This window comes from Balearica regulorum, chromosome Z (genome assembly GCF_011004875.1).
Source record: "Balearica regulorum gibbericeps isolate bBalReg1 chromosome Z, bBalReg1.pri, whole genome shotgun sequence".
NCBI classification, from domain to species: Eukaryota; Metazoa; Chordata; class Aves; order Gruiformes; family Gruidae; genus Balearica; species Balearica regulorum.
The window spans coordinates 76,461,872-76,488,533 of record NC_046220.1 but is presented as its reverse complement, the minus strand read 5'-3'; the positions used below and the strand labels follow the sequence as shown (position 1 = coordinate 76,488,533).

Here is a 26,662-nt window from a genome sequence, read left to right as displayed (position 1 = left end):
GACTCCCAGAAATTAGGAGGTGCAGGATTTGGTTTTGGTGGGCTTCTCTCCCTGACCCAAGTAGCCCTGGGGAGCAGAGATGCTCTCTGCCCTGCCCAGGTTGTTTCCACATGTCTCCAGCAGTGGCACTCCCTTGACAGTGGTTATTTTGAGCCAAGACAGCTGTAGTGCTGATCTGGACAGGAAAAGGTGATTTGCATCTAATCAGTTTGGGAAAAGGACATTCTGCATGTCGGCTGCACCCTTTGGAAAGCACACAGCATAAAGCCCAGCAGGCTGTGCCGAGGGGTGTAAGGAAGGATGCCACGTGCAGAGCTTTACCAGCCACCCTCTTCTCTTTCAGTAAAGCCAGACCCTCCTGAGAGCGTGGTGGCCAAACCCGTGCCCAATAACCCTCGGAGGCTGGAGGTGTCATGGCAAAACCCCTCATCCTGGCCCGACCCCGAGTCTTTTCCGCTCAAGTTCTTCCTGCGATATCGACCCCTCATCCTGGACCAGTGGCAACACGTAAGCGATGCTGAGCTAGCCGGAATGGGAGGGAGCGGGGAGGAGCTGGTGGCTGGGAACACATTGCACTGGGAACAAGTAGTGAGGGACCCAAAAAATGTGTATTTACTGCTCAGGCAACCCAGACCCTTTTCGACTCCTTCTGTCTCTCCTCCCATCTCTCTTCCTCTCTGTCTTTTAACTCACATTCTGCCTACAAATGGCTCTGCAGGCTCTCCCTGCTCTGCATTTTCATCCACGACCCCTATCTACTTTCCATACATATGTTCTATATAAAACCTGCCAACGAGATGTAAAAGGCATTTAAAGTATAAATGTCACCACATTTAAATGCGCCTCTGCCACATTTAGATTTTGAACTGAAGATAAAATACCGCTCGCCATAACTCAGAGCACAGTCACGGAGTGATTGCCACGATGTTATCATATTTCTTACTTTTATTTCTTGTTTCTTTAAAAAAAAAATAGTCAGTGAAATCCTTGGCAGCCCGGAGGACAGATTTCATTTGTTAACTGCAGGAAGATAACGAACGGGCTTTTTTTTTTTTTTTCCCCTCTGTGCTGCTTGCACACTCGGCTTGTGAAGGAAAGCAATCTGCTGCTCGAGGAGAGGTGCTGCTACGCTGGCATGGCTCATCCAGCATCCCCTCTGCGCTGAGCTGGGCCAGTTGAAAGCCTATTCGATGCTTCGCTTGATAAAGCATTTTGTCCAAAAAAATAAGACAAGTAAGAGGTAGCACCTAGTCCCCGGGGAGCTCACCTGCATCATGGAGCCAAGCAGGGTTTTCTGCCAGCCAGCTCTTCTTGGGGAGAAAAGTGGCTGAGGGAGGGGATGGGAGGCTTTGCTCGTGTCTCTGCAAGATGTTGGTGTCTCAGCGACTTTTTCTTTTTGCATTGGTTGGGTTTTTTGACAAGGCATCACCACAGGTCATGTTTCAGATTGAAATGTTTGCTGATGGCTTTGAAACTCAGAGAAGGGTTGGGAGAGGGTTTTCGTGCTTGTCTCTCTTTACTCTTCGCTTCCCTCCCGGGAATGGGACAGCCTCCATGGAGAATCCCAAGGGGTAAGAAAGCAGAGGTGGGGTTTAGGTATGAGTTTGCTTTGGATTTTTTTTTTTAACTTGGGGGAGAAATGCTTAAATTGTAGAAGTTGTGAAAAAGGGGGAAGAATTAATGGGAAATACCAAATGCAACATCAGTTTTTTCAAGATGTGAAACCGTTGTGGAGAAAGCTGATGTTTTTACCCCACCACAGCCTAATCCAGCTGGGCACCTTGCAAATGCAGGGGTTTGCACCTAAAAATAGAAGGACAGCCAGCGAGCTTCCTCCCACCTTGACATCCTCAGGGTGGCCAGTCCCTCCATCATTTCATATTAGGTATCATATTTGTGGGGTCACGCCGTGCCAGTCCCCCTCACCGCAGGGTCTCCGAGAGGGTGGTGTGGCCTCTACATCGGTGCTCTCAGGCAGGCAGCAATGGTGGGAAATACGTGGAGGTGCTGGGGGCACCAGTGGCAAGGCCACCCTGTCTGGAAAAGGCAGTTCTAGGGCAGTAAAAACTTGATTTTTGCTATTTAAAAATACCCTGAGCTGCAGAGAGAGATCAAGCTACCAGCCCTCGTGGTGGGTGCAAGGAGGGCTGGGAAGGCCTCATCTCCCGGGGTCCTGGGAGGGCAGAGCAATCCTGGATACTGTTTTTAATCAATATCCCCTTGCAAAAGACGTGTTCCCCATCACTGGCCAACGGAGAAGTGTGTTTGGGGAATAATTTGCTTGGTGAGCAAGTGCAAGCATTCAATGAGTGAAGTACCAGGTTTGTTTTCTGACTCTGTGCCCCTCCAGCTGGGTAATGAAAAATCTGATTTGAGGAAAACTGCCACTATTCATCAGATGAATTATTTGCGAAGCCTAATTCAATCAGCTGCCAAACACCAGGGGATGGCAGCACTGCTGCAGCCGGAGCCGCTCCAACCCCAGGCTCTTGTGGCACGCTCAGCCTGCTTAGCCCATACGGGCACCCTGCAAATGCAGGGGTTTGCACCCAAAAATGAACTCTGCCGATGCCAGCATACTGGGAGCATACCCAAGCCATGCTGAGCTCTGCTTTGCTTGACCTATTGCTTGTTGGCATCTTGGGGGGTTTCCCTGTTCCCCCAAATCCAGCCAGGAGAGGGAAGCACGTGATTTGGTAGGGCCAAGCCTCGCTCAGCCATCCAGCTCATCCTACGGTGGTAGTGTTGGGTCTCTCCTCAAAGGGACAAGTGCCCTGAGAAAGGATGCAGTGCTCATGCATGCCATGCATGGGGTGTCTTAATTCTTGCCAAGATGAAGGTCTCCTGCCACAAGCTGCCCCCCAACTTGGCTGTTGCTGTCCCAATGGCTGCCATCATGGAAAAGCCATTTCACACAACCTGCTTGCTGACATCTGGGCAGCCTGGGAGCCCGACAGAGAGGAGAAGATTCCACTGGCATCCAGAAGGAACTGAGTAACCTCCTGCCCTGGCACACCCCCACGCTGATCCCCTGTCCATGCCTCCTTGTGGCAACCCACCCATGCACCAGCTGTGGGTTTTAAGCATCTCCTGCCACCCCCTTGGCAGCCCTGCGGGAAGCCCAACATTCCTGCGGGAGAAAACCCACAAGGGAGCACCGGGGACTGCCCAGAGCCACGAATATCCATGCAGGCCCCACTTGCACGTGGTGTTTCTTGGCAGAAGAAGTGGCTCCCCTTTCTCCCCTCCACCTCCCGATATCTTTGCAGGGTCTGATTTATACACAGCACCTCAGCAGGCAGGACTGAATGAGCACTAATAGGATCAGATGGATGTCGAGCTGTCGAATACCGTAGGGCCTGATTCAATCAGCGTCTCCTTTCTCCCAGGCTCTTCCTTTCAGTATTTTAATAATGCCAGGGCTTGGCACCAGAAGATGAAGCCGTCCGTGGCGGGAGCAGTGGATCTTATCGAGACCACCGCTGCGCGAGCTAGCCATAAATGCAGTTTACCCCCCAGAGAGAGACAGGCGATGCCTGGCCCAAGCATCCCCCCTGTCAACAAATATCTGGGGCTGAGCCAGAGCCAGGGGGACACCTTCATCCCCTTCCCAGTGCTTTGCAAAGGTGGGTTTGAGCCCCAGCACGCTGTTTGCACTCCCTTTCTCCTGCTCAGCAGCGCCTTTCTGCTCAGGCCACTTAGCAGCTCTCATGTTGCATTTTGCTCTGGGAGTTACGATGATGTGCTCTGGGAATTATTATCATGGAGAGATGATGATGATGAGTTTCCACGTGAGCATGCCGCGGGGTGCATGCTGGATGCTCATTGCATCATCGTGCCGTCTGGCAGCAGCTACCTCAAACCTGGGCACAGGCATTTCCCGGCTGTTTGGGATGCAGACGTGTCACATTGTGTCGCATCAGGTGGCCACTGACTCCCCTCCACCCCACCAGCACTGAGCTTGCTCTGAAACTCAAGCAACTTTAAAGTCATGCTCCTCCCTTTCTGGAAGAGGGGCTGGTGGTTTCTCTGCTGCCAGAAGAGAGATGGGATATTTGTAGCCTAAACAGGTTTTTTATTCTCTCCTTTTGGCAGAATCTCCCCTTCTGTCTCCTAAATATAAAACATTAAATGTTTAGGGTATCCTTTATTTTTCTCCTGCTTTTAAGTTTGTAATTCAAGCCAGATTAGCGTGGTTTCCTCTTCTGTTTTATAGCCCCATCCTGGCCCCAAGTGAGCTCTCCTAATGCTCTCAGATGTTCCTCTAATGGCTTACCTAGGCTGGAACTGGATACCCTTTCCTAATGGATTGCTAATAGCCTGTTTCTGGTTTTACAGGCTCCTTCAGTTAACTCGCAACAGCAGCGATCACCACACTCACACATGCGATCTCCCCAGAAGCATGTCTGCACGCTCACCCCTGGATGCAGGCGGGTGGCCAGTCACCATGTTGAGCATCTTTGGGGAGCCCAGGACAGGTCTTGCACCCAATTTGCTCCCACCCTGTAGCGTTTGCTGCAGGAGGATCTCCCCTTTTCCCATTTTTTGGGAGGAGATCTCATGAGTTGAGCACTGACCAGCTTGGTGCATGTCCCAGGAACGTGGCAAAGCTCAGAAGGTATTTCTTAAGCAGCATCAGAGCTGGCGGCCAGGCTGAGGGAGGATTTCCTCCGGTGGGTTGCCAGCAATTTGCAGATGCCGTCGTGAAGTCTAATTGAACCCATTGGCCGCGCTGACAACATGAAATGTTAACGAACCGTGAGGCGGGCTGCGCCTCAGATCTTGAGATTTGCAGTAAAAGGTCATGAGATATTTAAAGCTAATAATGTGGTTGGGTTCTCTCCTTCCTCTTCTGTTTTGGAAGCATTAGAGCCACATTCATGAGCATTTGCTGGAAACATCCTTCTTTGAAAAAGCAAGCAGAGGTGTTCCCACCATCCCAGGATTTTAGGACCTGGGGCCACAGAGCCCCTCATGCAGGCATCTGTGCTGGCTCTGCTGCTGAGCAGCTGTGATCTGGGCAAATGATGGGGATTTGGGGACAGGAATCGTCAATTTGTGGGTATTGCCAAATATTTAGTGGTTGGGTTCATTGGTGTGAGGAAGGCACAGTCCTCTGCGCCGGCCACCGTCACTCATGTGTCGGGGTTGGCTGCCAGGGTGTGTTCAGGCTCATCTTCCAAGGCGAAGCAACATTTTTTGATCAAATAGGTGAATCTCACAGGCTGGCTCTGGAAACTCCTGCCTTGGGGCAGCCTGAAATAACCTGAAAGTGTGTGCTAATGTGTATCCTGCCTGCAACGGGCAAGAGGGAGAGATGGAGCCAGGGAAGGCAATTAGTGCCACCGCCTGCCGCAGCTGTGTCCCCGCCGGCACGGCAGCAATGTCACTTTGCGGCGGGCGCGCTTCTTCGTGCCCATTTGCATCCCCCCGTGCCGCTTTGCCCGCACTCCCCCTCTTTGCAAGGCAACCTTGGCAGGGAGGTCACCCTGAGCAAGCTGGGTTACAGCTTCACGCCTGGTAGCTTTTATTGCGGCACTTCTCTCCCTTCTCCTCCTGGCTGCAAAGTCAGTGATTAAAAAAGAAGGGGAAAAAAAAAAGGGAATTAATAGGTGGGAGCACAATGTTGAAGCTGTGATACTGTTGCTCGCAGCTTGGCGTGAGACAGGCGGGACTGGAGCAGAGGGTGCCTCGGAGGAGGATGGATATTGGAAATGCTCAGAAGTCACCTTTTCCATCCTCTCCCCACCCCAGCTCCAGAGTTGGAGCCGGGCTCGGGACCCTTGGCTGGCATTGTCTGGGTGCTCTCAGCCCCACTGGGAACTGCTAATGACCTAAAAGTACCGAGCACCCAGCAGGATCAAGCATCCAAAGGCAGCTATAAAGGTGCCACTGAGTGGCAGAGCACCCGCGTGCACCCATGTGCCTGTGCTCACCTGCATGATCACATAGCTACATGCAGGCAGGGTGGCACCAGCAACTTTAGCTTTTCCTGCACAGCATGTGCAAACCATGCCAGACAGGTGCCCATGACCCGTGGTGCCCACGCACAAGCTGCACCCATCTGCTTTCACCCCTAGCCCACTGCATCAGCATGGTAAATGTGTCTGTGAGCAGCAGATGCCAGTGCTGGGCAGGGTTAGAGCTGGTGCTGAGCTCCCTGAGCATCCCTGATCCCATCCTCCCCGCAGCCACAAGCAAAAGCAAACTCTGCCAGTTGTCACTTGGCAGGAGGGGACAGCGCATCCGGAGAAAGAGTCCCGTTATTAACAAGGTTGCAGCTCCGCTTTCAAAGATGCTCTTTATTTTAAGCCTGCAGGGAGTCGCTAAGCTGCATCTGGTGTGACACAACCCAGGCTGCAGAGGATCCCGGCAATAACTCGTCCTCCCAGACCGGCAGCAGGGCTGAGCTGTGTGCAGCGGCAGCACAGCAGCCTTTTCAGGAGGGTGACAGCAGGGACCAAAGCTCCAACCCTGCTGGGCTCCTCTGCTACCCAGCTGGCAGAGAATAAGGGGAGTCATTCACTTTTCCCAACCTTTTAGTTATTCCAGAGTCTGGGCAGAAAGTTTTGTCTGGGGTTAGCCCAACTGATTCCTGTGGCGCTGCGGAAGGAGGAGGTATGTGGGGGCTCGTTTATTAGTAACGAATGTCAGACCTATTTGCTCTCCAGACGTGGCTTTGAAAGGGAAAAGCAAAACATTTCTTTTCCGCTTGGCGACATCTTTTTGCGGGCTGCAGTGGCTGTTAGCAGTGACCTTCCTGCACTTCCCAGCAGCGGGGCGGCTTGCTCGGGGGTTACTCCTGCATTTGGTTTAGCCTGTTCCCCAGGGCAGGTGGAAGCCTGCCAGCATCCCCCTGTGATCTCAAGGACTGAAGGGAACCTGAAAGAGCAGCTACTTGTGTAGCATGAGTCCCTGCAAAACTCATTGCAGCCAGGTTGTAGGATCTGGCCACTTGTTGCAGGGAAAGGAGGCTGTAAAATCGAGCCCGTGGGGGTGCCCTGTCCCCCTCCCAGTTTCCGTTTTCCCCATTAACCGGGATAACCCAGGGAGATTCCAGAGGTGGGGGAAGCTGTGAGGACTCAAGATGCATGGCAGACCCACGCTGTGCTCTTTTGAGGGGTCTTCTTCCATGTTCCCTTGCTTGCTGTGGGTGGCACAGGCTGTGTGAGCAGATCAGCTTCACGCTGCAGTAGCTGGGGTGCTCCTTTTATTTTGGGGAAGACAGGCTTATCCAGGCTTGATACAACTCCTGGGACAGGCGTGTGGTCTCTGTCCTGGCATGCACAGAGGTGGTGCATCCCTGCCATGGGACTGAGGGGTGCCAGCCCCCCATCCCTGCATTGCCAGCTTCCCAGCAGCGGAGCACCCCCCTCCCACACCGGGAGCTGTGCTGGGGAGTGGGAGGTGTCAAGGAATGGAAAGCAGAGCCACTGCCACCACGGGAGAGTGGGCAAACACATTTTCATGTGGGATACAGAGAAGGAGGCATCTGATCCCCCTTCTCCCCCTCTGCCTCCTTCCAACACACACCAGCCCCCAGCCCAGCTGCCAGGGCAGGGAGGGTTGGGGTTTTCTTTTCCCCCATCCCTTTCCAAAGGCCATCTGGGCTTCAGACATGCCTGTGCATCACTCTGTTCGCAAGTAATTGCTACCTGGTCACGCTGGACCAGGGGCAGAGCCCGAGTAGGAACAGAGCACAGTGACCTTTTTTACTGCCGGGGCACCGTGGCAGGGTGGGCTAGTGCTGTGGAAGTGGGGTAGCCCGGTGGGGGGGGAATGGCTTCCTTAAGTCCTGATGTGCTGAGCACTGCAAGGCAGTGCCACCAGTCTGCAGGCAGGGACTGGGACGAGGGCACACATGGATGTCCCCTCTTGGGGTGCATGGTGTGGATGGCTCGTGCGGATGTCCCCAGGCCTCCAGCACGTGTGCAGGGGGGACCAGCATGGACAGAGGCAAAACCACACACTGGGAAATCCTCCCCTCCACCTGCCCTGGGTGTCTGTCCCCATCCCATCAATGTGGCACCAGCCCCTGGGCTCATCCAGGTGCTCAGGGCTGTGCGTGATGGGGATATGTGGCCACAGCAGGGAATGGGAATGGGATCCCAGCCCACACTATCCTCGGCAAGCTGTTGGCTCAATTACTGGGTTCAAGGGCTTTTTTCATTTCACTCTCCCTCTTTTTTTTTTTGCAATGCTAATAGCTCTGCATTGCACTGGCTACTGATCTCTCATTAATCTGGGTTGCACTTCACAGCCAGCCGGAGTGACTTTTGGCAGGTGCACAAAGGCAGGCAGCGACATGCAGACCCCCCCGGCCAAAAAAATTACCATGCGCAGCCTTCCTCCAACTTTTGTCTCTGTGTGGTGAGGATGTGGATTAAGGAATTTCTCCCTCTGCCTTTGATGCTGTGTGTCCATCCGTCCCCCCCACGACCTCCCCAGTGTCGTCCCCCCCCCCCGGCTCTCCCCGTCTGTGTCCAGTTGGACCCGGTCCCCGTGTGCTTTCCCATCTGCTGCTGCACTTCAGTGCTGAGCCATGGGCACCCACCCAGGGACTCTACCACCCACCATGGCAAATGTTGGCTGTCCCCCTCAGCTGCCCAGCTCAGAAATGCTATTTGCAGGCAGCATGTGTGGGGAGAGATGGATGCTGTTGCCTACACTTTGCCTTTTTATCTGCTGTCTAAAGAGGAACTTAGGGCAGCATCCTCACACATCCTCCAGGTCCTGCAGCCGGGGTCCTGGGGGAGGATGTCACAGGCCTTGCCCCATCGTGTCTGCAGTGACCCATCTGCAAACACCCAGCTGCAGGCTGTCTGTGGCTGGGGAGAGGCAGGATTGCTCCCAAGGGGAAGCACTCAGCTGAGAGGGCTCTTTAGGCTGGAGGAAATGCTCTGGATGGAGCAGCAGCCTGGCCAGACCAGCAGGACCTCAGGGGAGCTGGTTTGCCCTCAGGTTCTGCCCAGCTTGCTTGCTGTGGGGCTCAGGGAGCAGCCGGGGGGGCTCAGAGGGTGCTGAAAGACCTAGGGAGACCCACACGCCATACAGATAACCCCAGCATCTTTCCAAGTCCCATGCACTGCCTGCCCAGAACAGACCAAGCCAGGAGAAACAGGCTTGCTGGGGGCTGGCAGCTCACCCAGAGAGTCCCTCTGGGGATTCTGATCCAGCTCAGGTTTTGGTCCTGGGCTGAGGAGGGCTGGAGCTTGGTGGGGTTGGTGGGATGGGTCTCAGCCAAGACCCCCACAGGTTGGAGGATGCACAGCTATGTCCTGCAGGAGGGACCAGCAGCATCCTCATATTCTCTTCCTCATCCTCCTTTCTGCCCAGATCTCACAAGATTTCAGTTTTCACCTGTGCCCCATAAGAGATATGGGCCCAAACCTTTTTTTCTGGAGGATGGGCTGTGCCCAGCCCTGGGATGGCAGCAGCCACCTCCCTGGTCTATTCCAGGTGCTAAACAGGACCACCGTAAGCCTGACCTCATTATCTGGACAAGAGGCAGCACATGTGACCCCAGGGCTGGCTTTTAGCCCCTTCAGCATGCTGGAAACTCAGGGAGACCTGTCACGGAGCCCCACCAAGGTGGCTGGTCTTATCTGCCCCCCATGCCAGGCTCCCTCCGGCCAGGCTCTGACCTTGGGCTCCCTTGGAGGGCATGCCAAGAAGCCAATGGGTCAAACCCAATAGTGAGACCCATAGTGTGCTGGTAACATGTCCCCTGGAAAGTGGGGATGGACTTGGGCACAAGTTGTCCCAGTGCTTTGGCTAACAGCAGCACGGGGCTGGGGCACATCTCATCTTGGCACAAGTCCTGTGGTGAAACTGCCAGCATCCCCTGCTTGCATTGCCATGGTGCCGTGGGCATCAGCCCCAAGTCGGTGCTGTGAGGGGAGGCAGGACTCTGCCTCCCCCATCCAGCCCCAAATTCTGCAGCAGTAGGACGGACACACACCTTTCTCCACACTGCTTTCCTGCTGAGGTTTGGTAGCAGCTTCGCACCTCACGAGCGGCAGGAGGCCCTTTGCTCCCCAACGGCTGGGGTGGGACTGGCCAGGCCTGCATGCAGATGTGCTCCAGATGTGGGGCTCCTGAGCGCCTAGGCCAGACAGTGTGAGCAGCTGGGAGCGCAGAGCCCAAGGGCCCTGCTGTGCTGGGCAGCAGGCTGGATACCGCCCTGGGAGAGAGAATGGGGAAGGAAAGCAAAAGTTCACCCAGAGCGAGAAAGCAAAAGTGCCCCCCTCCCTGGTAGGGATCCCCCAGAGCAGCTGTAAAAGTTGCAGGAGGAGTCTGCAGTTTGCGTGCAAAAGGCATTAAATCTGTGCTGGGGTGTTGCACATGCTGTACTGGGGAGACTGGAAAAGGGCTGGGTCTTTCTCAGTGTGGGTTCAGCTACCTGTGTAAGCAGCGGGGTGGTGAGATCAACCACACCTGCTGCTGGCCAGGCCATCACACACGTTCTTGGTGTGCGTACCATCCCTGTGGGTGTAAAGCCACAGTGCCAGGGCAGCCTCGTCCCACAGGTGCATTGGCCCGGGTACCCCTGGGCACCCTGACAGTGAAGCTTTTCTTTCTTTGGGCTTTGGGATGTGTTCAAGGACCAGGAGGAATTTTTCGGCTCCATCTTGCTCCTATCATTGAACTGAGTTCTTAATAAAACTCATCTGTTGGTGCTCCAACAGTGCAGTGGGATCCTGTGCCTGACCTTCTCCTGGGTGGCTGGGGAGATGTGGAGGACTCCACACGGGTTGCACCATGAAGTTCCCCCCACCCGGGAAGAGCCGCTTGTTCTGCTCGATCATGAGCCCCTGACTGGGTACCGGTGCTCACAGGTGGGCTGCGTCAGACCCGCACCATCTGTCATCCCCCCAGCATCTTGATTATCAACATGTGTCTGGAAAGAAGGTGGTTTGTGTCAGCCAGGGAACATGGGAAGGTCAGGGGGTGCCCCATGTCCCCCCCTGCCATGCACAGGCAGCACAGTGGGGAATGAAGCTGACAGCGTGTTTGTCCTCAGCCTCAGGGTCCGGGTGGAGGGCGATCTGCCACACAATTTCTGCAGGATGCTCCTGCCCTGGTCCCCTCTGTGCCCTCAGGACCCCAAGGTCAAGCCTGGCTCCATCCCTGGAAGGTCTCTTGGGTACTGAGCCCTCCTTCTCTGTCACCCAGGCATGTTTGCCCACTGATGGTCGTGTGATGGGGGTGCACTTCTGCTGAGCACCTGCATCCCCCTGTCCTTGAGCCAAGCTCCAAGTAGATCAGAGATCCCCAGAAGGTGTGGACATAGTCTGGGGTTAAACCACTGCACCAACAGCCACATCCCCAGGAGGATGGCAGGACCTCCCATGGCCCAGGCAGCAGTGACAATTGGACAGAGGGAATTTTTCTAGGAAAGACAGCTGGTCATGGCTTGATCCTTGTCCAAGGGCCCAGCCAGAGGGCTGCAAGCCAAGCCAGTGAGATGCCAGCGGGTGCAAGAGCAGGGTGGCCAGAGGCATGCTGGTTGGGGAATCACTGGCAATGAAAGCATGTGCACACATGCCAGCCACTGCCCTGGATGTCCCGCTCCCAGCTGCCCTAACGTGCGAGCAGAGCCTGCCCACACATCTGCTAGTTTCTGGTGACCTCTAGAGGAAGCCACTCCGTCCCAGCACCACGAGTTTGGGAGCGGGATGGAGGTCTCACCAGAACTTTGGCTTAGCTGCAGCTGGAGCATTCTCCCCCTGCATCCCTGTCCTGGGCTCATGCCTCTGCCCAAAACCCTGTAGCACTTCCCAAAGTGCTGCAAAAGTCTCGTTATCGTTCTCTAGCTGAGCTAAACATGCTGATCATCTTACACCTCCTGGTGCCGGGGGTCCCTCTGACTGCCCTCCTTTCCCTGCCACTGCCCTCAGGTTGAGCTGTCGGACGGGACATCACACACCATCACGGATGCCTATGCTGGCAAGGAGTACATCATCCAGGTGGCAGCCAAAGACAACGACATTGGCACATGGAGCGACTGGAGCGTGGCCGTTCATGCCACCCCCTGGACGGAGGAGCCCAAGCATCTCACCACGGAGGCCCAAGTCACAGGTGAGAGCTACCCCCACCCCCCCATACAAACAGGCTGTGCCCGCAGTGGGGGGGAACCTGGGAGTCCTGGCTGAGGCCCCTCTGTCCTGCTCTGTGCAAATTTGGTCCATAGCCAAGGAGATCCCCCCAGCGCTCAGGGGGCTGCAGCCCTTCGCCCTACACTTTGCCCCCACCCATTGCCCTGCTGATGGGTGCAACCGAGGGGTGCTGGGTCAGCTTACCTGGCTCCAACATCCTCCTTGCCAGGGTGCTTGGGGTGTGACAATGAAGGTGGGGTTTATTATTATTATTGTTGCTGCTGTTGTTGTTGTTGTTGTTATTATTATTATTAGTAGTAGCAGCAGTAGTATTATTATTATTATATTCCCTGGAGTGCTGTCCCCCTCCAGCCCTCCGTCTCCAGTCCTACCCCCTCCACACCTCTGACCCCACACAATGGCTCGGAGCGATGACAATTCGAAATAAAACCCACAAAGTTAACAAGCCTCTGTTTCTAGGAAAGAGCTGGGACTGTGTCCAAATGGGCGTTATCAGCCCTCCATTTCCCAGAAGGGTTGGAGCGGACCCTGTGGCAGTTCCCCTGACTGGCACCAGTGGTGGGGTGGGGGGAAGCACTGGTTTGCAGGCAGGCAGGCAGGGGCTGCCCGTGTGAGCTGGCCAGATGCGTGTATGGGGAGGGGGAGTCCTCAGCCCCCCCAGCCCTCCAAACTCTATCCCAGCCGAGTGTGTAGATCCCAGCACACGTGTGCAAGCTGTGTACTGCTAGAGCCATGCACAAACCTCTGCAGACCCTGGCAATGCTCCCTGCACAGAGATGCATTGGGTGCAAGCCCTGCTGCTGGCAGGTGCAGGTGCCTCCTACACAGAGAAACCCCCCCTTGCAGAAACAGCACCCACTTAGAGCACCTAGGGATTCAGGCAGCACCAGGGGTTTGCAGCCCCTCATGCTCAAGGAGATAAACCCCCACAAGGAGTACAGGCACACCATGCCGGTGTCAGGGTTTGGGGTTTGATCCTGTACCCCACCTGCATCATGCTAAATGCAAGTACCACTTCAAATGGCACCTGCCTGCTGCCTGTGCAGGCATGTTCCTCACACACGTATCCCTCACACACGTGTCCCAGTGCATGCAGCTGGCTGCAGCCATGCAGGGCTGATGTGGGACACCCTGGGTCTGGGACTGAACCTCACTGTGACACCTTGGTGGGGTCCAAAAGATGCCAAGATATAGATCCCCTGTGGCCTCCAGCATCCTCCCCCACATTGTCTGGCTAGGGGCAGTGTGGGATGCTCTGGATATGACCAAAGCCACCCCACAATGGCTGCCCGTCCGTACTCTCTCTGCAATCCTGCAGAGACCCCAGCTGGTCCCGTACAGAGGAGGACAAGCCCTGCAAGCCAGCCCAGCAGCCACAGCCATGTCTAGGGCATTCCCTGGGTGGGGGATGCTCTCTGCTGAGCACTTGTGCCCATGTCATCATGACCTCTTAGCCAAAATTCCCACAGAGATGATGCATAGAGCAGCTCAGCTCGGCAGGAGGGATGCCCAGCTCTGCCAGGTGGTTGAAACATCTCTGAGCAGTAGCTCCAGTGTTAGAGCAGGGAAGGTCTCATGGACCACACCATCCCCTAGCTCGTCATGCTAGCCCCCCTGTCTAGCATGGGACGACAGTGAGAGCGGCAATTTGGGGACAGGACGGTGCTGTGTTCCCACCAGCTCTGGCGGCCCCCCTGCCCCAGGGCACCCCAGTTCCCCTCACCATCCACTCTCCCTCCCTGCAGAGACAACGAGCGCTAGCACCTCCTCCTTCATGCCGCCCCCCACCACCAAGATCTGTGACAAGGGGGCTGTGGTGGGCAGCGGAGCCGTGGCAGTGTGTTGGACAGCTGGACTGGTCTTGGCTGCCTATGGCGTCCTCTTTATTTAGTGAGTATCTCCCAAACTGGGGGTGTGGGAGTTGGGGTGTGAGTGCTGGGAGGGGGCAGGGATATGGGAACCCCAGGGGCTCCAGTGTGGTTGGGAAGGGGGTGCTCCAACCAGGCTGTGGGTGAAGGGCATTGAGAACAAGCCATTTGGGTTTTTCTTGCAGTTTTTTGTAAATGCACCAAATCTGGCTGCTTTTCCAGATTGGATGTTCCAGTGGAGATCTCAAAAATGGCTTTTCAAACATTTTCCACAAAGCCTGCAAAGGGGTCAGTCTCTGATGCCTCATTGTCAGCAGACCTCCCCCCTCCCCACTGCTGATTTTTTAAGAGGCCAAGAAACCATGTGGAAATCTAAGGCCTTTGCGTAGTGATGAAAGCAAAATTGTCTGAGATCAGAACATTCAAAGATGCATCTCAAAAATGTCCTCGGGCACGGTCCAGTCCTGGGAGGAGGAGGTGGAGGTGATGGGTTTAGGCACCTGGGTTCTGGGAAGGGGCGAATTTCCATGTGGAAAAAGGCCAAATTCTGGTCGGTGTGTCCCCTCAGTGGCTGGCCACAGCTGAGTCCAGAGCAGGACCAGTGACCCCTCTCCTTCCCACCTGCAGATCCCCGTCTGTTCGTCCGTTGCAGCCCAGTGCAGACGCTCTCCCACCGCCCACCGCTGCCACTGCCCTGCGCCCCGCTACCCCCCTCCCAGGTTGAGTCTCTTATCTCTTCGATTTTGCACACGTTGAGGACGTATCACGCTTCTCGCCATCGCTTCAGAGGAGGACAGAGCCGCTGCCGTCTCCTGGGGAGCCACAAAATTCTCTCCCAGCCCAGAGCGAGGAGACGCGCTTGTCCCCCCCCCAATCCCTGTCCCCCTTTCCCCAGCAAGGCGAAGCGAGCCCGGGCACCATGCCGCAGCCGAGGACCCCGCTCATACAGCTAACCCCCCCCATGCCAAAGACGTGCCCGCCGCCCCGCCGCCCATATGGGTGACAGGGAGCGTGATGGTGCACCGAGAAAAGGGGATATGAAAATGGGGGTGGTGATGAGGGGAATGATGCTCCCAGCTGTGTACCCCCTTATGGCAGAAGGGGGTACCCCAAGGACCGGACTCGCTCCCCCAAGCTCTTGACCACATGGTGAAGCTGGAGGGGTGCGCGGGTCGGGGGGTCTTGGTCGCCTCCAAGGGGATGATAGAGGGAAGAACTGGTGGCTTTCACAAGTGTGGTGGGAAGCAGGGAGCTGGCAGGGTTTTAATGGAGAAAAAAAAAAGGAAATTAAACACTAATAAAACCCCCCTGCCCCTTGCCGAGCACCTGGGAGAGCTGTCCCTCCAATTCCCCCCCCCCCCCACCGCAGCACCCTGCAGGAGACTTCGCCACCCCCAACCCCATTCCTACATGACCCCCAAACTTTTAACCACGTTGGATACAGGGAATTGCCCCCGTTGACGTTTGTCTCATTCTCCAACAAAAGCAGAATAGCTCTGCTGTTGCCTTTAGAGCTGGAGCCCTGCAGACCTGTCCCCCGCTGTCCCCCGCTGCCCCCAGCTGTCCTCATGCCTGCTCTGCTCTCCTCCCCATCCTGCCCCAAGCCCTGTTTTGTAAAGACACCTCCTCTTGCCCTTGCCTGAACCCAAGCGCAGTATTTAATACCGTACGTCCTAGTATTCCCACTGTTGACATGCTGTATTTGAATTTTTTATAGATGTATATATATAAAAAAAAAAAAGAATAAAAAAAATAATACTAGAGGGGATAAAAAAAGCTCACACAGAGACAACGCACACACGCACCAGGAGAGACGGTCTTCATTAAATGATCATTTCATGATGACTAGCAGCTCTGGATGTTATTTCAACTCTGTCTGAAGCGCGTGGTTTCGGATACCCACTCCTGCACGTGGTGCTCGCTGTGATGGGGAGGATGTGGGGATGGCAGTGAGAGGGACACAGACACCCTGGAGCCTGCCCTGCGGCTTGAGCCCATAACATTATCTCCCCAGGGGGGAGGGAACCCAAAAACCAGCCTCCGGGACATCCTGAGAAGGTGCAAGGGGGATGCCCACCCCTGGAAGCCCCTGGTGATGTAAAGGGGATGGTTGTCACTACTGCGTGTGGCACCCGTGCTGTGATGGGGAGGTGCCACGTGTCCCCGTTCACAGGCCCTCGGGGATCCCTTGTGTCCCTGAGCTCTGGCTGCACCCTGACACCTCTCGGGCAGGCAGGAGGATGGAGACCTGCCTGCACCTTGTGCAGCCTGGAGGCCGGAGATGACACATCATCCCAATTAATGCACTTTCCTTGTCTGATTAATAATTTCACATTAGGAAAATGCCACTGGCCCAGATGCTCTGAATTAAATTACCATCAGGGCAGGGCTCACATGGATCCAGTGTGGGGGCAATGGGCACAGCAAAGCATGCTGTGTCAGGGTCTGGCCTCTCCCCACGTGCCTTGCTTGTGAGCACTAACTGGAGCAGAGATGTCATTGAGCTGCAGTTCATCACAGGGAGGAAAAAAAAAGCTTGTGTTTTTAAGCAAATTGCCTGCCCGGTGCTCCAACAGCATCTCTCCAGTTGGGAGATGGATGGATGGATGGATGGATGGATGGATGGGTGGATGTGAAGAAGCCACAGCCCTGAAGGCAGCACCAAGCTGGTCAATAGCTCCCACCAGGCACTTACTATGATTTTTTGGCATGCCGGGGCTTTAGTAGAGGAGAGCTCAGCCCCGTGGAGCCCTGCCTCTGGCTCGGCCGTGCCAGCATCAGCGCTGCCCCATGTGCTGGCTTGGTTCACTGGTTAATGTTCCATTACCAGACAACATGCCTCCGTCATTTATTAATGTTTCATTAGTGTTAAAAACATCTGGTAATTAATTATGCACTAATTATGGATTCACAGCGCTAAAAGCGGGGGTAATCTACCATAGCAGATGGCTCTTCAGGGCAGGGGGAAGGGACAGCTCTTAGCAGAGATGAAAATGTCAGGCCCAGCCCTTGCCTGGGGGAAGCATCCCAGACAGACAGATTGCCTTCCTCTCCACCCAGGGTCTCCATGCCTGGTCCAGAGGCATGCTGTCTCAGGTTATTAAGCAGAGGAAACCTGTCCCTCTCAAGCTGTTTCAGGGACCAAGAGAACTGTGCTCCCACTGCCCAGGGCAGCTGTATGAGAAGCCATCCAAGAGTGGTGGCTTTCACACAAAAAGCCCCAGGCACCCTCCGGCACCTGGAGTCAGCACACAGTCTGCCGCCAGTTCCAGGATGCCGTTTGTCAGCCCCTCCATGGTGCCTGGCCAGATTAAGCGGCAGTCCATAAAGCAAAGGGTGTCGTAAAAGCCCACTCGTGAAGTGCCCCAGCAATATTATGTACAGATGTGCAGAGATGTTTCTAACTGGGGAAAGTCCCAGCGGAGCATCCCTGCCAAGCAGAAAATCCATCCACTTAACAGTATAAATCCATACAGGAAGCAAGAGGGAATTACAGCTCTCAGAGAGACCTGTGCATCACATAACCTGAAATCCAATACATCAGCCGGGCGCAACAGGTCCCTGCATCTTCCCAGCACATATGTGGCAGTAAATCCCACCTTAGGTGTTGTTTTGGGCTGTTGCTGATGCGAGAGCTGCCTTGCACTGAGCTCCCCAGGCTCTGCAAGAGGGATCAGAAGTGCGGCGTGAAAGCAGGAGCTATTTCCTGCCCTTGAGGCCTCATAGGAAGCAGAAAGCCCCCTTCCTTGAGTGATGGGCTGAGCAGCGGAACAGGTCTGAATCCCTGCACCTCCTGCATCCTTCCCCGAGGCAGGTGCCAGCAGAGATCTCATCCTCCCCAACCCAATGGCCAGAAAAGCTCCCTGCTGCCACACCAGCTTCCCAGGAGCCTGAAGCCCGCAGGTGACAACAAGCAGCTTACTTATTGCAAATTAGGGTGACAGAGCTGAGTTGTCAGGCTTCAATGGGGCACCACACTTTGGTGGAGCAACAGGGATGGTACTGTGCATTTTGGGTCTGGCAGAGCAATAGGGAGTCCCAGGTGAGAGCAGGGAGGCAGAGAGGTGTGAAGGCAGGCTCGGCTGCCAGGAAAACACACTGATAACTGCACAGCCAGACCCAAGCACCAGCACATCCTGCTGAGCTGGGTGGAAATGCCAGGTGGGATCCATCAAGCCAGCTGGCAGAGAGCTGCTGCTTATTTGCGCAGGGGTAGGCCTGGTACCCAAGGGGTAAACATCCTCCTCCTCCTCCATCACAACAGGGAGAGGTGGGAGGTGGAGGCAAGAGCAGCAGGATCTGGTGGAAAGGTTGTCCCCTGGGTGAGAACGTGAAGAGCAGCATCTGCGAGGGATGAGGACACAAATAGAGTCAGCTTGACCTGGAGGAGCCCAGACACACCTGGTCCTCAATCCATAAGAGTGTCAGGTCCAGCAAAATACAAGAGCCTGCCCCAGACTATGGGGTATTGATTCAGAAAATGCCTATGTCTCCTATACAGAGATGCAGCACTGGATGCTCTTGGCAGGTTATAGCCCTTCTCCAGGTAGCAGGAGGGATGGCTTAGACACCAGAGTCCCATGAGGAAAGGCTCCTGCCTACTACCAGTGGTGCAGAAACCAGTGTAGGATCCTTGAGTGATTCAGCCACCACCACACAAAGAAGCAGATGGAGCTGCAGGTGGAGTTCCTGGGGGTAACAGCCCTGAGCATCCCCACAATGCTGTAGGGCAGAGGCTTGTAGCAGCAAGAGATGACAGATGGCCACAGCAGACTGCAAAGGACAGCCTTGGACCATCTTATGCCCTGGTGGCTCCAGATCAGGACTTGATGCCTCTCCAGAAGAGACTGACTGTTGTTTCAAGAGCCCCAAAGCAGTGACTGTCCTCTTCCTTATGTCCATCCTGAATGGCTCAGCCTCTGCCCTGGCACCGTGTCCCTGGTCCTCAGACACCTCTTCCTGCAGCCTCAATGCCCTCCCTCCCCACCAGACCAGCTCTGACACCTTCTCCCCCCACCACCACCCCAGCTGCACTATGGCCAGATGGGCAGCACCCTCCATTGCCTTCCCAGCTCCCCATCACCTCTCCAGTGCTCTGACCTCTCTCCCAGTCTGCCCCAGTTCCCTGCCTGCTCTCGCCAGGGCGACCCACACATACCATCTGCTCACAGCATCCCAAACCTCCCTGCACACAGACACGGCAGCCGAGCACAGCGTGCTCAGCTCAGCTGCAGCACACAGACCAGACCCCACCACGGTACCCTAATAAGCAATTGACTCTTTTTTTCCTCCCTTTCAAGAAAAAGCCAAGCATTAATTTGGCTTCTGCCACTCTGTTTATCTAATAGCATCACTGATTGATTGTCTTATTTATAACCCAGATCCGGTGTCTGGGCTGCTTGCAGAGATGGGGTGATTGATGGAAAGGAGACAGCCAGGAGGGGACTTAATGGAGCCGTGTGGCTGAGCAGCGGAGTAGTGGCTTAGGCATGAAATGAAAGTGTCTCCCAGAAGTCTGGACTCCTCTTCTTCTTTCCTGCACGGTTCCTGAGGAAGCTGCTAAGTGCTGGGAGAGAGCAGCGTGCTTCCTACACCCTGCCAGGAGTGATCAGGGACTGTTCTCAGGCCTCTTCCAGCAGCCTGGAGGAGCACAGGCTGAGGGGACATGGCCAGCAGGGACTTGGACTGCTTCCCAAGGCATCATATGGTCTCTGGGAAGGTTTCCCCTCTCCGGGATGGAAGGGGTTGTTTGAAGGTGTAAGACAGCCCATGCCTGCCCAGCCACCAGCCTGCTGTCAGGGCGCCTGTCCTGCAGGCTGGAAGTCAGGTCCTTGTATAACCAGGTGGTGGAGAGATGACCCTTTCCCATGGGTGACAAAGTGCCACTGGGGTGGGGTCTTGCCTTCCTGCAGGCTGGCAGCATCTTCCAGAGGTCTCAGGTTTGTCCAAGGCTGGACTGGGATGTTCCCATATCCCTAGGGGAGGTTTCCCTGTTCCTCACACTCACTGGGCACGAATCCCAGCAGAGTCACCGACCCACATGTGAATCACCCCATGGAGACAGTCACCCCCATAAAGCACCAGCAGACAGGGAAGGAGCCAGAGTCCCAGGAGGTGACATCCCATTATTCAGGGTCATGCTGGGGCTGTATGACAGCCTGGACACGTCCCAAACCTCCAGCCCACAGACTCACCCCAGAGCAGCCCATCCTCTAGCCACAGGGCTGGGCCGTGGTCAGGAGATGGCTGACAACTCCAAGTCCCCAAGAAGGTGTTCAGCTTTGTTCTGAGCCAGAACTAAACCCTCATCTTGTCCATAAAGATCAGTTTGGGAAGAAAAAACAACATATTGGTTCAGTCAAAATATTTCATTGCTGTTTAATGGTCTTTATTTCATGTCTGATTGTAACAGATAATCTAATACAAGCCTACAGCAAAGCCAAACACAGTTGTTTCATTACGAAGAACCCCATCAGCCAGTTTTGACATGGCCAAACCCCACTCCCTTCCTTGTTTTTGTTTTTATTCCTTTTTTTCTTTCCCCCACATCTGAAATTTGAGCAAAACCAAAGCGGCGTCATGAACATTGCCGTTCAAGCAGACCGAATGAAAAACAGCTTGGGGCAAGCCTCCTGCCCACCAGCCAGTGCCCGGTAAACTCTATCCAGTGCCTTATGGTAGAGATTTATTGCTTCCAGGAACACCACCCACCCCCCACCTCCTTGGAAAGTCCCCCTGGACTATGGGACACAGGCAGGCTGATGCACGCTCCCTTTGGACAGGGTGACCCCAGCCGCCGTGGTCGCCCCGTGGGTGATGCTGCTGTCACCTCACCATGCGGCCAGGGCTGTGGGGGGAGGAGGGAGACCAAGATGGGGTGATCCTTGCACGATGTTAGAAGATGGAGGGGCCTCCGAGCAGCGGGAGCGGAAACGGCGTTTGATGTGGAAGCTCTCCTTTCGCAAACACAATATGTTGCAGAGGAGTTTTATAAACATGGCTATTGTTGCTTTGTCCCTTTGGTGGGAACAGATGGTCCGAGCGCTCTGTTTGGCCCCCCTCCCCTTCCCTCACCCCCCACCCCCATTAATAAAGCCCCAGCAAGTCCAGCACTGCTAAGATTTTCCCAAGGGGGATCAATAAATAAATGTAATAACAACAAAGGGGCCCATGCAGACGAGATTGGGTTACAAAGAGGCCTCAGCCCCCCTCCTCCTTTCCGGGCGAGAGTCATTGCGTGCAGGCACTCCGGCTGGTTCGGGGAGAGGTTGCTTCATCCCCACTGTCCGTAGGAAGTAGGGACGGGATCTTCCCACTGAAGGAGACAGGCGCCACCTGGAAGTCCCCATCCCACAATCAGGGATGGTGATGTCTGACCTTGGTGGCCACCTCACAGCCTTGCACATGGGATATTGATGGCACATGGTTCCCAGATTTCCATGGGCATCTTCTACACCTTCAGAAGTCACCTGGCCCTGACATGGCCCTGGGGACCGGCTCAGCCACTGGCCCTGGATGTGCAGCAGGCAGGTGCCTTCTTCTTCCAAGATTTCCTGGCCAAGCAATTGCTTCAGGTCCTTTCCCAGCAGGATCCTACCCAGCACAGGGCACTCAGGAGCAGGTGTCCAAGTTCCACCTTGGCTCACTTTCTGCCTTGCTCTTGCCTGACACTGGATTAGTCAATTTTCTGGCCAGCTGCAAAGCATTGGTGAGTCTGACCTGGTCCTCAATGGCATGATGAGGTTTTATGCATGGCTAGGAGCTAAGGCTTGCAGGAAACCAGGGCAGAGCAATCTGCAGACAGGGCACCCATGGGGAAATCACCAGCATGTATGCCCCCACCAAACACTAGCTGTGAGGCTGCAAGGCAGGAGAGCAGCTTCTCCAGGAGGATCGCTGGGGTTTGAAAGTGGCCACAGCATCTCACCAGGCTCTGGATGCTGGAGAAGTCATGCTCAGGCACTCCATCAAGTGGGCACTCCTTTGCGGAAGGTGGAGACCAGCTCAACAGAGCTTTCCAGGGACTCATCTGCTGAGGAAGGGGCTGAGTCTGGGGCAGCATTGCAGGCAGGGACCGGATGGGACTTCAGTGCTGTGCAGGAGGGACTGAGCAGACGGTTTGGTCTGGAGGGCCAGCTCCAAGCCCTGCTGCCGCATCCCTGCTCCAGGCCGGCAGCTAGCAGCCATTGTCCAACCTCCTCCCCAGCTGCTCCCTGCCGCTCGGAGGTGACGGGATGCCGTTTTTATCTGCACAGGACTCCTGCAGCTGGGGGTCAACGGTACGAAATGTGTCTCACGCACGCACATGCACACACTGCCGCCTCCCCTCCGAGCTGCCCTGGGAATCCCCTCCTCCCCACAACCCCTCGCTCATAAAAAAATTAAAACTCTCGATATCATCTCACATAAACATGGATTTGAGGCCCCGTCAGTCACCAGACACGTCCGACAATCTGTGCTGGCTCCAGACAGCTGGAGGGGTTTGCTGGAGGACCAGAATGACTTCACACCGCCTCCCACGGACCGGGGTTACCTGGAGTGCTTGGTGTGGGGAGGAGAGCTGGGGGCTGGGAGTCCTTAGCCCCATCCCTGCCGTACTGCCACCATGCCATGTCCTGGACCCACCAGGATGGCTGGTGGTCCGGAGAACAGTCCCAGGCACCAACACCGAAAAGCGCCTGGGATGCGGAGGCTGTCCCCGCGGGCACGAGCGAGGCAGCTGGCCTGGGCTCCAGTGCCGGTGAGGTTTATGAGGGCTGACCCCTTGCACCGAGCGCCTGGGGCAGGATAAATCCCACTCTGCCTTGGAGCGCAGGTGCACGGGGTTGCTGGAGAGGGGAAGGGACTACAGATGCGCGGGGGATCCAGCGAGGGGGAGCTGGGGCCGGCCTCAAGCTGTGCACTGCTTCAGGTCCATCCCTGCGGTGAGAATGGTTCCCTTCGGTCTGCCCCAGAGCCTGCTGCGTTGCCTTGTGAGTGCTCTTGGCAAGGCTGCCTGCACACAGCCTACTGTGGAGATGCCCAGGGATGCAGAAAGACCTGCATTGTGCTGGTAGATGTGCCGCAGGATACCCAGAGGAGATTCATGCCCTTCTGAGGGACAGCGGGTCACTGCTGTCATCCCCTGGGTACCATAAGTGTTTGGGAACCTGGATCCATAGCTGCATGACTCACATTAAGTTCACCCTTGGTTTAAGTCCCACCAAGGATCTTCTAGCCACTGTAATGAAGGAAACAGGCAGGATCTGGAGAGATCATCTAGTCCCTCTTCCTCCTGCTGTCTCAGCCAGGTGGTGTGAAAGAAACTGTGCTGACCACCTCAGGACAGGGTGCTGGTCATGTCCCCAGCCGTGGGGGTTCCTGCCCTTCCTCCACACTGCGAGACAGTTGAGACCTGCATTGGGAAGACACCCACGATCAGACACAGCCCACAATCCTGCAAGCACCACTCCAGGTGGTGGATCCTGCTGGGACTGGGACGTTGGGAGCATCATGTGCAGGGCTGGCAGGGAGCTTTGGAAGAGCAATGGGGATTTCAGCCCACAGCCCACCTCCTCTGTTTCATGTAGCACTGATCTCAATCCTTGCCTCAGGAGCCAAGCAGGGGGTTGGGAGCCTTTCTCAGAGTGAATTATAATCATCTTTTAAAAAAAAAAAAAAAAAAACACAAAGCAGGCGGCTGAGCTTGAAGGTGGATAAATGCCCGGCACAGAGCACCTGGCTGAAGCCAAGTGCAAGCCTGGCTTTAGACTCTTTGAAGTCAGCGTGTCTTCATGTTCTCACTGGGTTTGGGGCTCAAACCCTCCGTGCGTGCCTTCTGCCAATGCTCAGGTAATTTATAGATGTGTGAGGCTATCCAGAAATCTTCTCTGTGAACCTCCAGCATCAATCCAGTCCAACTGGCCAAGTCATGTCTACCTCCCATGAACAGCTCGGTAGGAGCACCGTACAGCACGAATCAGCCCCAAAAGCAAATGCTACAACCTGTGGTCCAAATCACGTTCATGGACCTGCCACATCCCTCAGGTACGCTGTCCCCTTGCTGCACACTACCTACCCCACCTGATGGGCAATCCATTGACTAGCAAACGTGCGCAGCCTTTAATTACAGCACAGCAGATCCACTTAGTGCTGTTTCGTTAGATAGCTCGTCTATTCAAGGAGCTGGAGTGATACTTACTCAGCTCAGAAGCCCAAGTCTGGATTTTCAGGCCTTTAATATTCACTCTGATCTGTTCATAAGTTATTCATAGGGAGTGGGAAATGCCTCACAAGAGAACTCGCTCCAAATTGCAAGTGCTTCTGAGGCATCTCGCAATCTGCTTGCACAGGGAAGGGAGGGGAAAGTAATAAATAAATGATTGTTTACAAATTATTTACTTGTCTCCACTAATTTCCACACTGTTTACCTGGCAGCAGTCTGAAGTCAGGAACAATTAGAGAAGACTTTCTCCTGGTGTACCAGTGGCTGGAAGTTGTGCAGCATTGGGGGGAAGAAAGCCAATGCAGCAGAAGAGTGAGAAGAAACTAGTTTTGGCTGCCAGAATTGGCCACTGAGTGCAGTCTTGCTCGATCTTCACACTCCAGAAGGTATCGTCATGGATAAAGTCTCTGTGTAGCACAAGCGGGTAGTTCCTCCAGTCGCCTCTGCTCAGCCAGCCAGCTCCATCCTATTCTGGCAGGTGATGACCTATCTCCAAAGTGTCCCTCTTCACATGACATCTAGCCAGGCAGCCAGCAGCCCCCAGACACAGCACACCGCAGTGCATGTCCCCAAAATCCGGCAAGAGGTAGAAGCAGCAGTGCAGAGCTGTATTTCTGTCCCAGCTCACCGAGACACACAGAGTCGAGTTCAGGATCATCAAGGCTTGCTGAGGGTCATAAAGTCCTCAAGGACACTGTGGTCTGCAGAAGATGGTTAGGAGTCCCCTCTCTGCTCCCAAGGATCCAGGGCTTTGTGGGGAAGATCAGGAGAAAGTGTCTCTTGTGAACTATGCAGCAAAGTGAGACAGGACAGGAAGGGTGACCTGTTTTGGCTTCAATGGTCTTGGGTCTGTGAATGTGGGAAATGTAATGTTCACAGCCCATGGTGTGTCACCCCGAAAAGCAAGTGGGAACTCTGCCCCAGGGCAAAGTCACCCCAGCAGACAACGGCCATGTGTGGCAGGCAGCAGAATGAGACTGTCCTACTTAGGACCATTTCAGATGTCTCAGTCCCTTCTCCAGCTAGTCTCCCACAATAAACCAGAGACAGAAAATCACATGAAGAGGGATGGAGAGTAGGAAAGTTAATGCGTAGATGTCCTTTGGTGAAGAAAAAGACAATCTGGCAATGTCAGGAGAGCAGGACAGCCTGACAACTGATCGGTCCCAGCTGGCTTCACGTGTCTCGCAGACCTCCCCATGCTTCATTCCCTTCCTGTTGCTCAGGGCCTGTGAATTCCCTCTGGCTGAGCATTTAGATCCTGTATCCTTCCAGGCTGGTCCTGGAGCATCCTGGGCAAATGTGTCTCCTGGAAGGAGACACAAGATGCCTAGGGTGGAGAGGGATGCACAGACCAGGAAATGCCTGCTGGAGCTTGAAGTTGGACTGCCACCGACTGCTGGCAAAGCTCATGTGAGGGCTCAGGGCTTGGATAATGCGGTTGAGTGGTGTGTGATGAACCCACATTGCAGGACGGAGATCCACAGCAGGCAGAGTGACATGGTGTATAAGGGACTGACTAGATGCACAGAAAAGGCAAGTGGAAGCCAAATTCTGCTAGACAGATAGATACCATTAGCCGGTATGAGGAGGAAGATGTACAGGACAGAAAGGCTGGTGCCAGCACGACCCACCAGCAGCATGTCTCCAGTACTCACACCTGCCTGTGCCACAGCTATACCCTGAGAACAGGCAACAGTGTCCAAGCTCTCAGGCTCCAGGAGGCTGAGGAGTGCTGCAGATACACCAGGAATGGAGGCGGAATTGGGGATCCTCAGCCCAGATCCATGCTTTCACCTGTAACATGGAGAGAGAAAGCTGTCTGTAGACTGTGGGACTGCTTTGGAGCCCTGTCTCCTCCACTCCCCTCCCTGGTCCCAGCCAACTTCTCTGTCCCTCCCTTCTACCACCCCTCATTCCTCTGTGCCCCAAGCTGCTCATCCACCGAGCCTTCCAGCTCATGACTCCCTGCAAGCAGCCCATAAATCATCCTTGTACACACATCTCTCTTGGCCTTGGGGAGAGGGAATTTATCCCCCTGGCTCAGCTGTCAGAGAGACCTCCAGCTGCCAGGAGTGATCAGCATGCTCTTAATTCATGGCAAGGGGTATGGGGCCTCCAGTGAAGGCTCCCGTGCCTGCTTCCCTGCCAAAACTTGCCAACACAGTCTTCGGTGCATACCTGCAGCCAGGCCACAGAAACAGCCTAGGGGAAATTCCCTAGCGTGAGTTAATTGCTCTGGTCCTTAATGAGGGCGCATGCAATTGGGTGCTCTGGTCAGGAAGCAGAGAGGCAGGGGACTGCAGCACGGGGTTGCAGGTTGGGAGCTCCACACATGCTCTGGGTGGTGGGCATCATAGCTCCTTGGAGAGTCCTGCAGCATCCAGACCAACAGACAGCAGGCAGATGATTCAGGATTGCTCTAACCCCCACCAGTCACCTGCAAGTCCATCACTGGTGCTGGTAGAAAC

General features: G+C 55.0%; 1 protein-coding gene across 4 annotated transcripts in view; it reads left to right on the top strand.

Moving 5' to 3' along the window:
* Positions 1 to 15,822, top strand: part of CNTFR (ciliary neurotrophic factor receptor) — a 212,000-nt gene extending 196,178 nt beyond the window's left edge. For all 4 annotated transcript variants that reach the window (XM_075739638.1, XM_075739641.1, XM_075739640.1 and 1 more), the window contains 4 exons: positions 344 to 507; positions 11,901 to 12,081; positions 13,865 to 14,009; positions 14,615 to 15,822. In XM_075739638.1, coding sequence (XP_075595753.1) covers positions 344 to 507; positions 11,901 to 12,081; positions 13,865 to 14,009; position 14,615 — 491 coding nt within the window. In that variant the 3' untranslated portion in view covers positions 14,616 to 15,822. The remainder of the gene's footprint in view (positions 1 to 343; positions 508 to 11,900; positions 12,082 to 13,864; positions 14,010 to 14,614) is intronic.
* Positions 15,823 to 26,662: the final 10,840 nt, after the last annotated feature.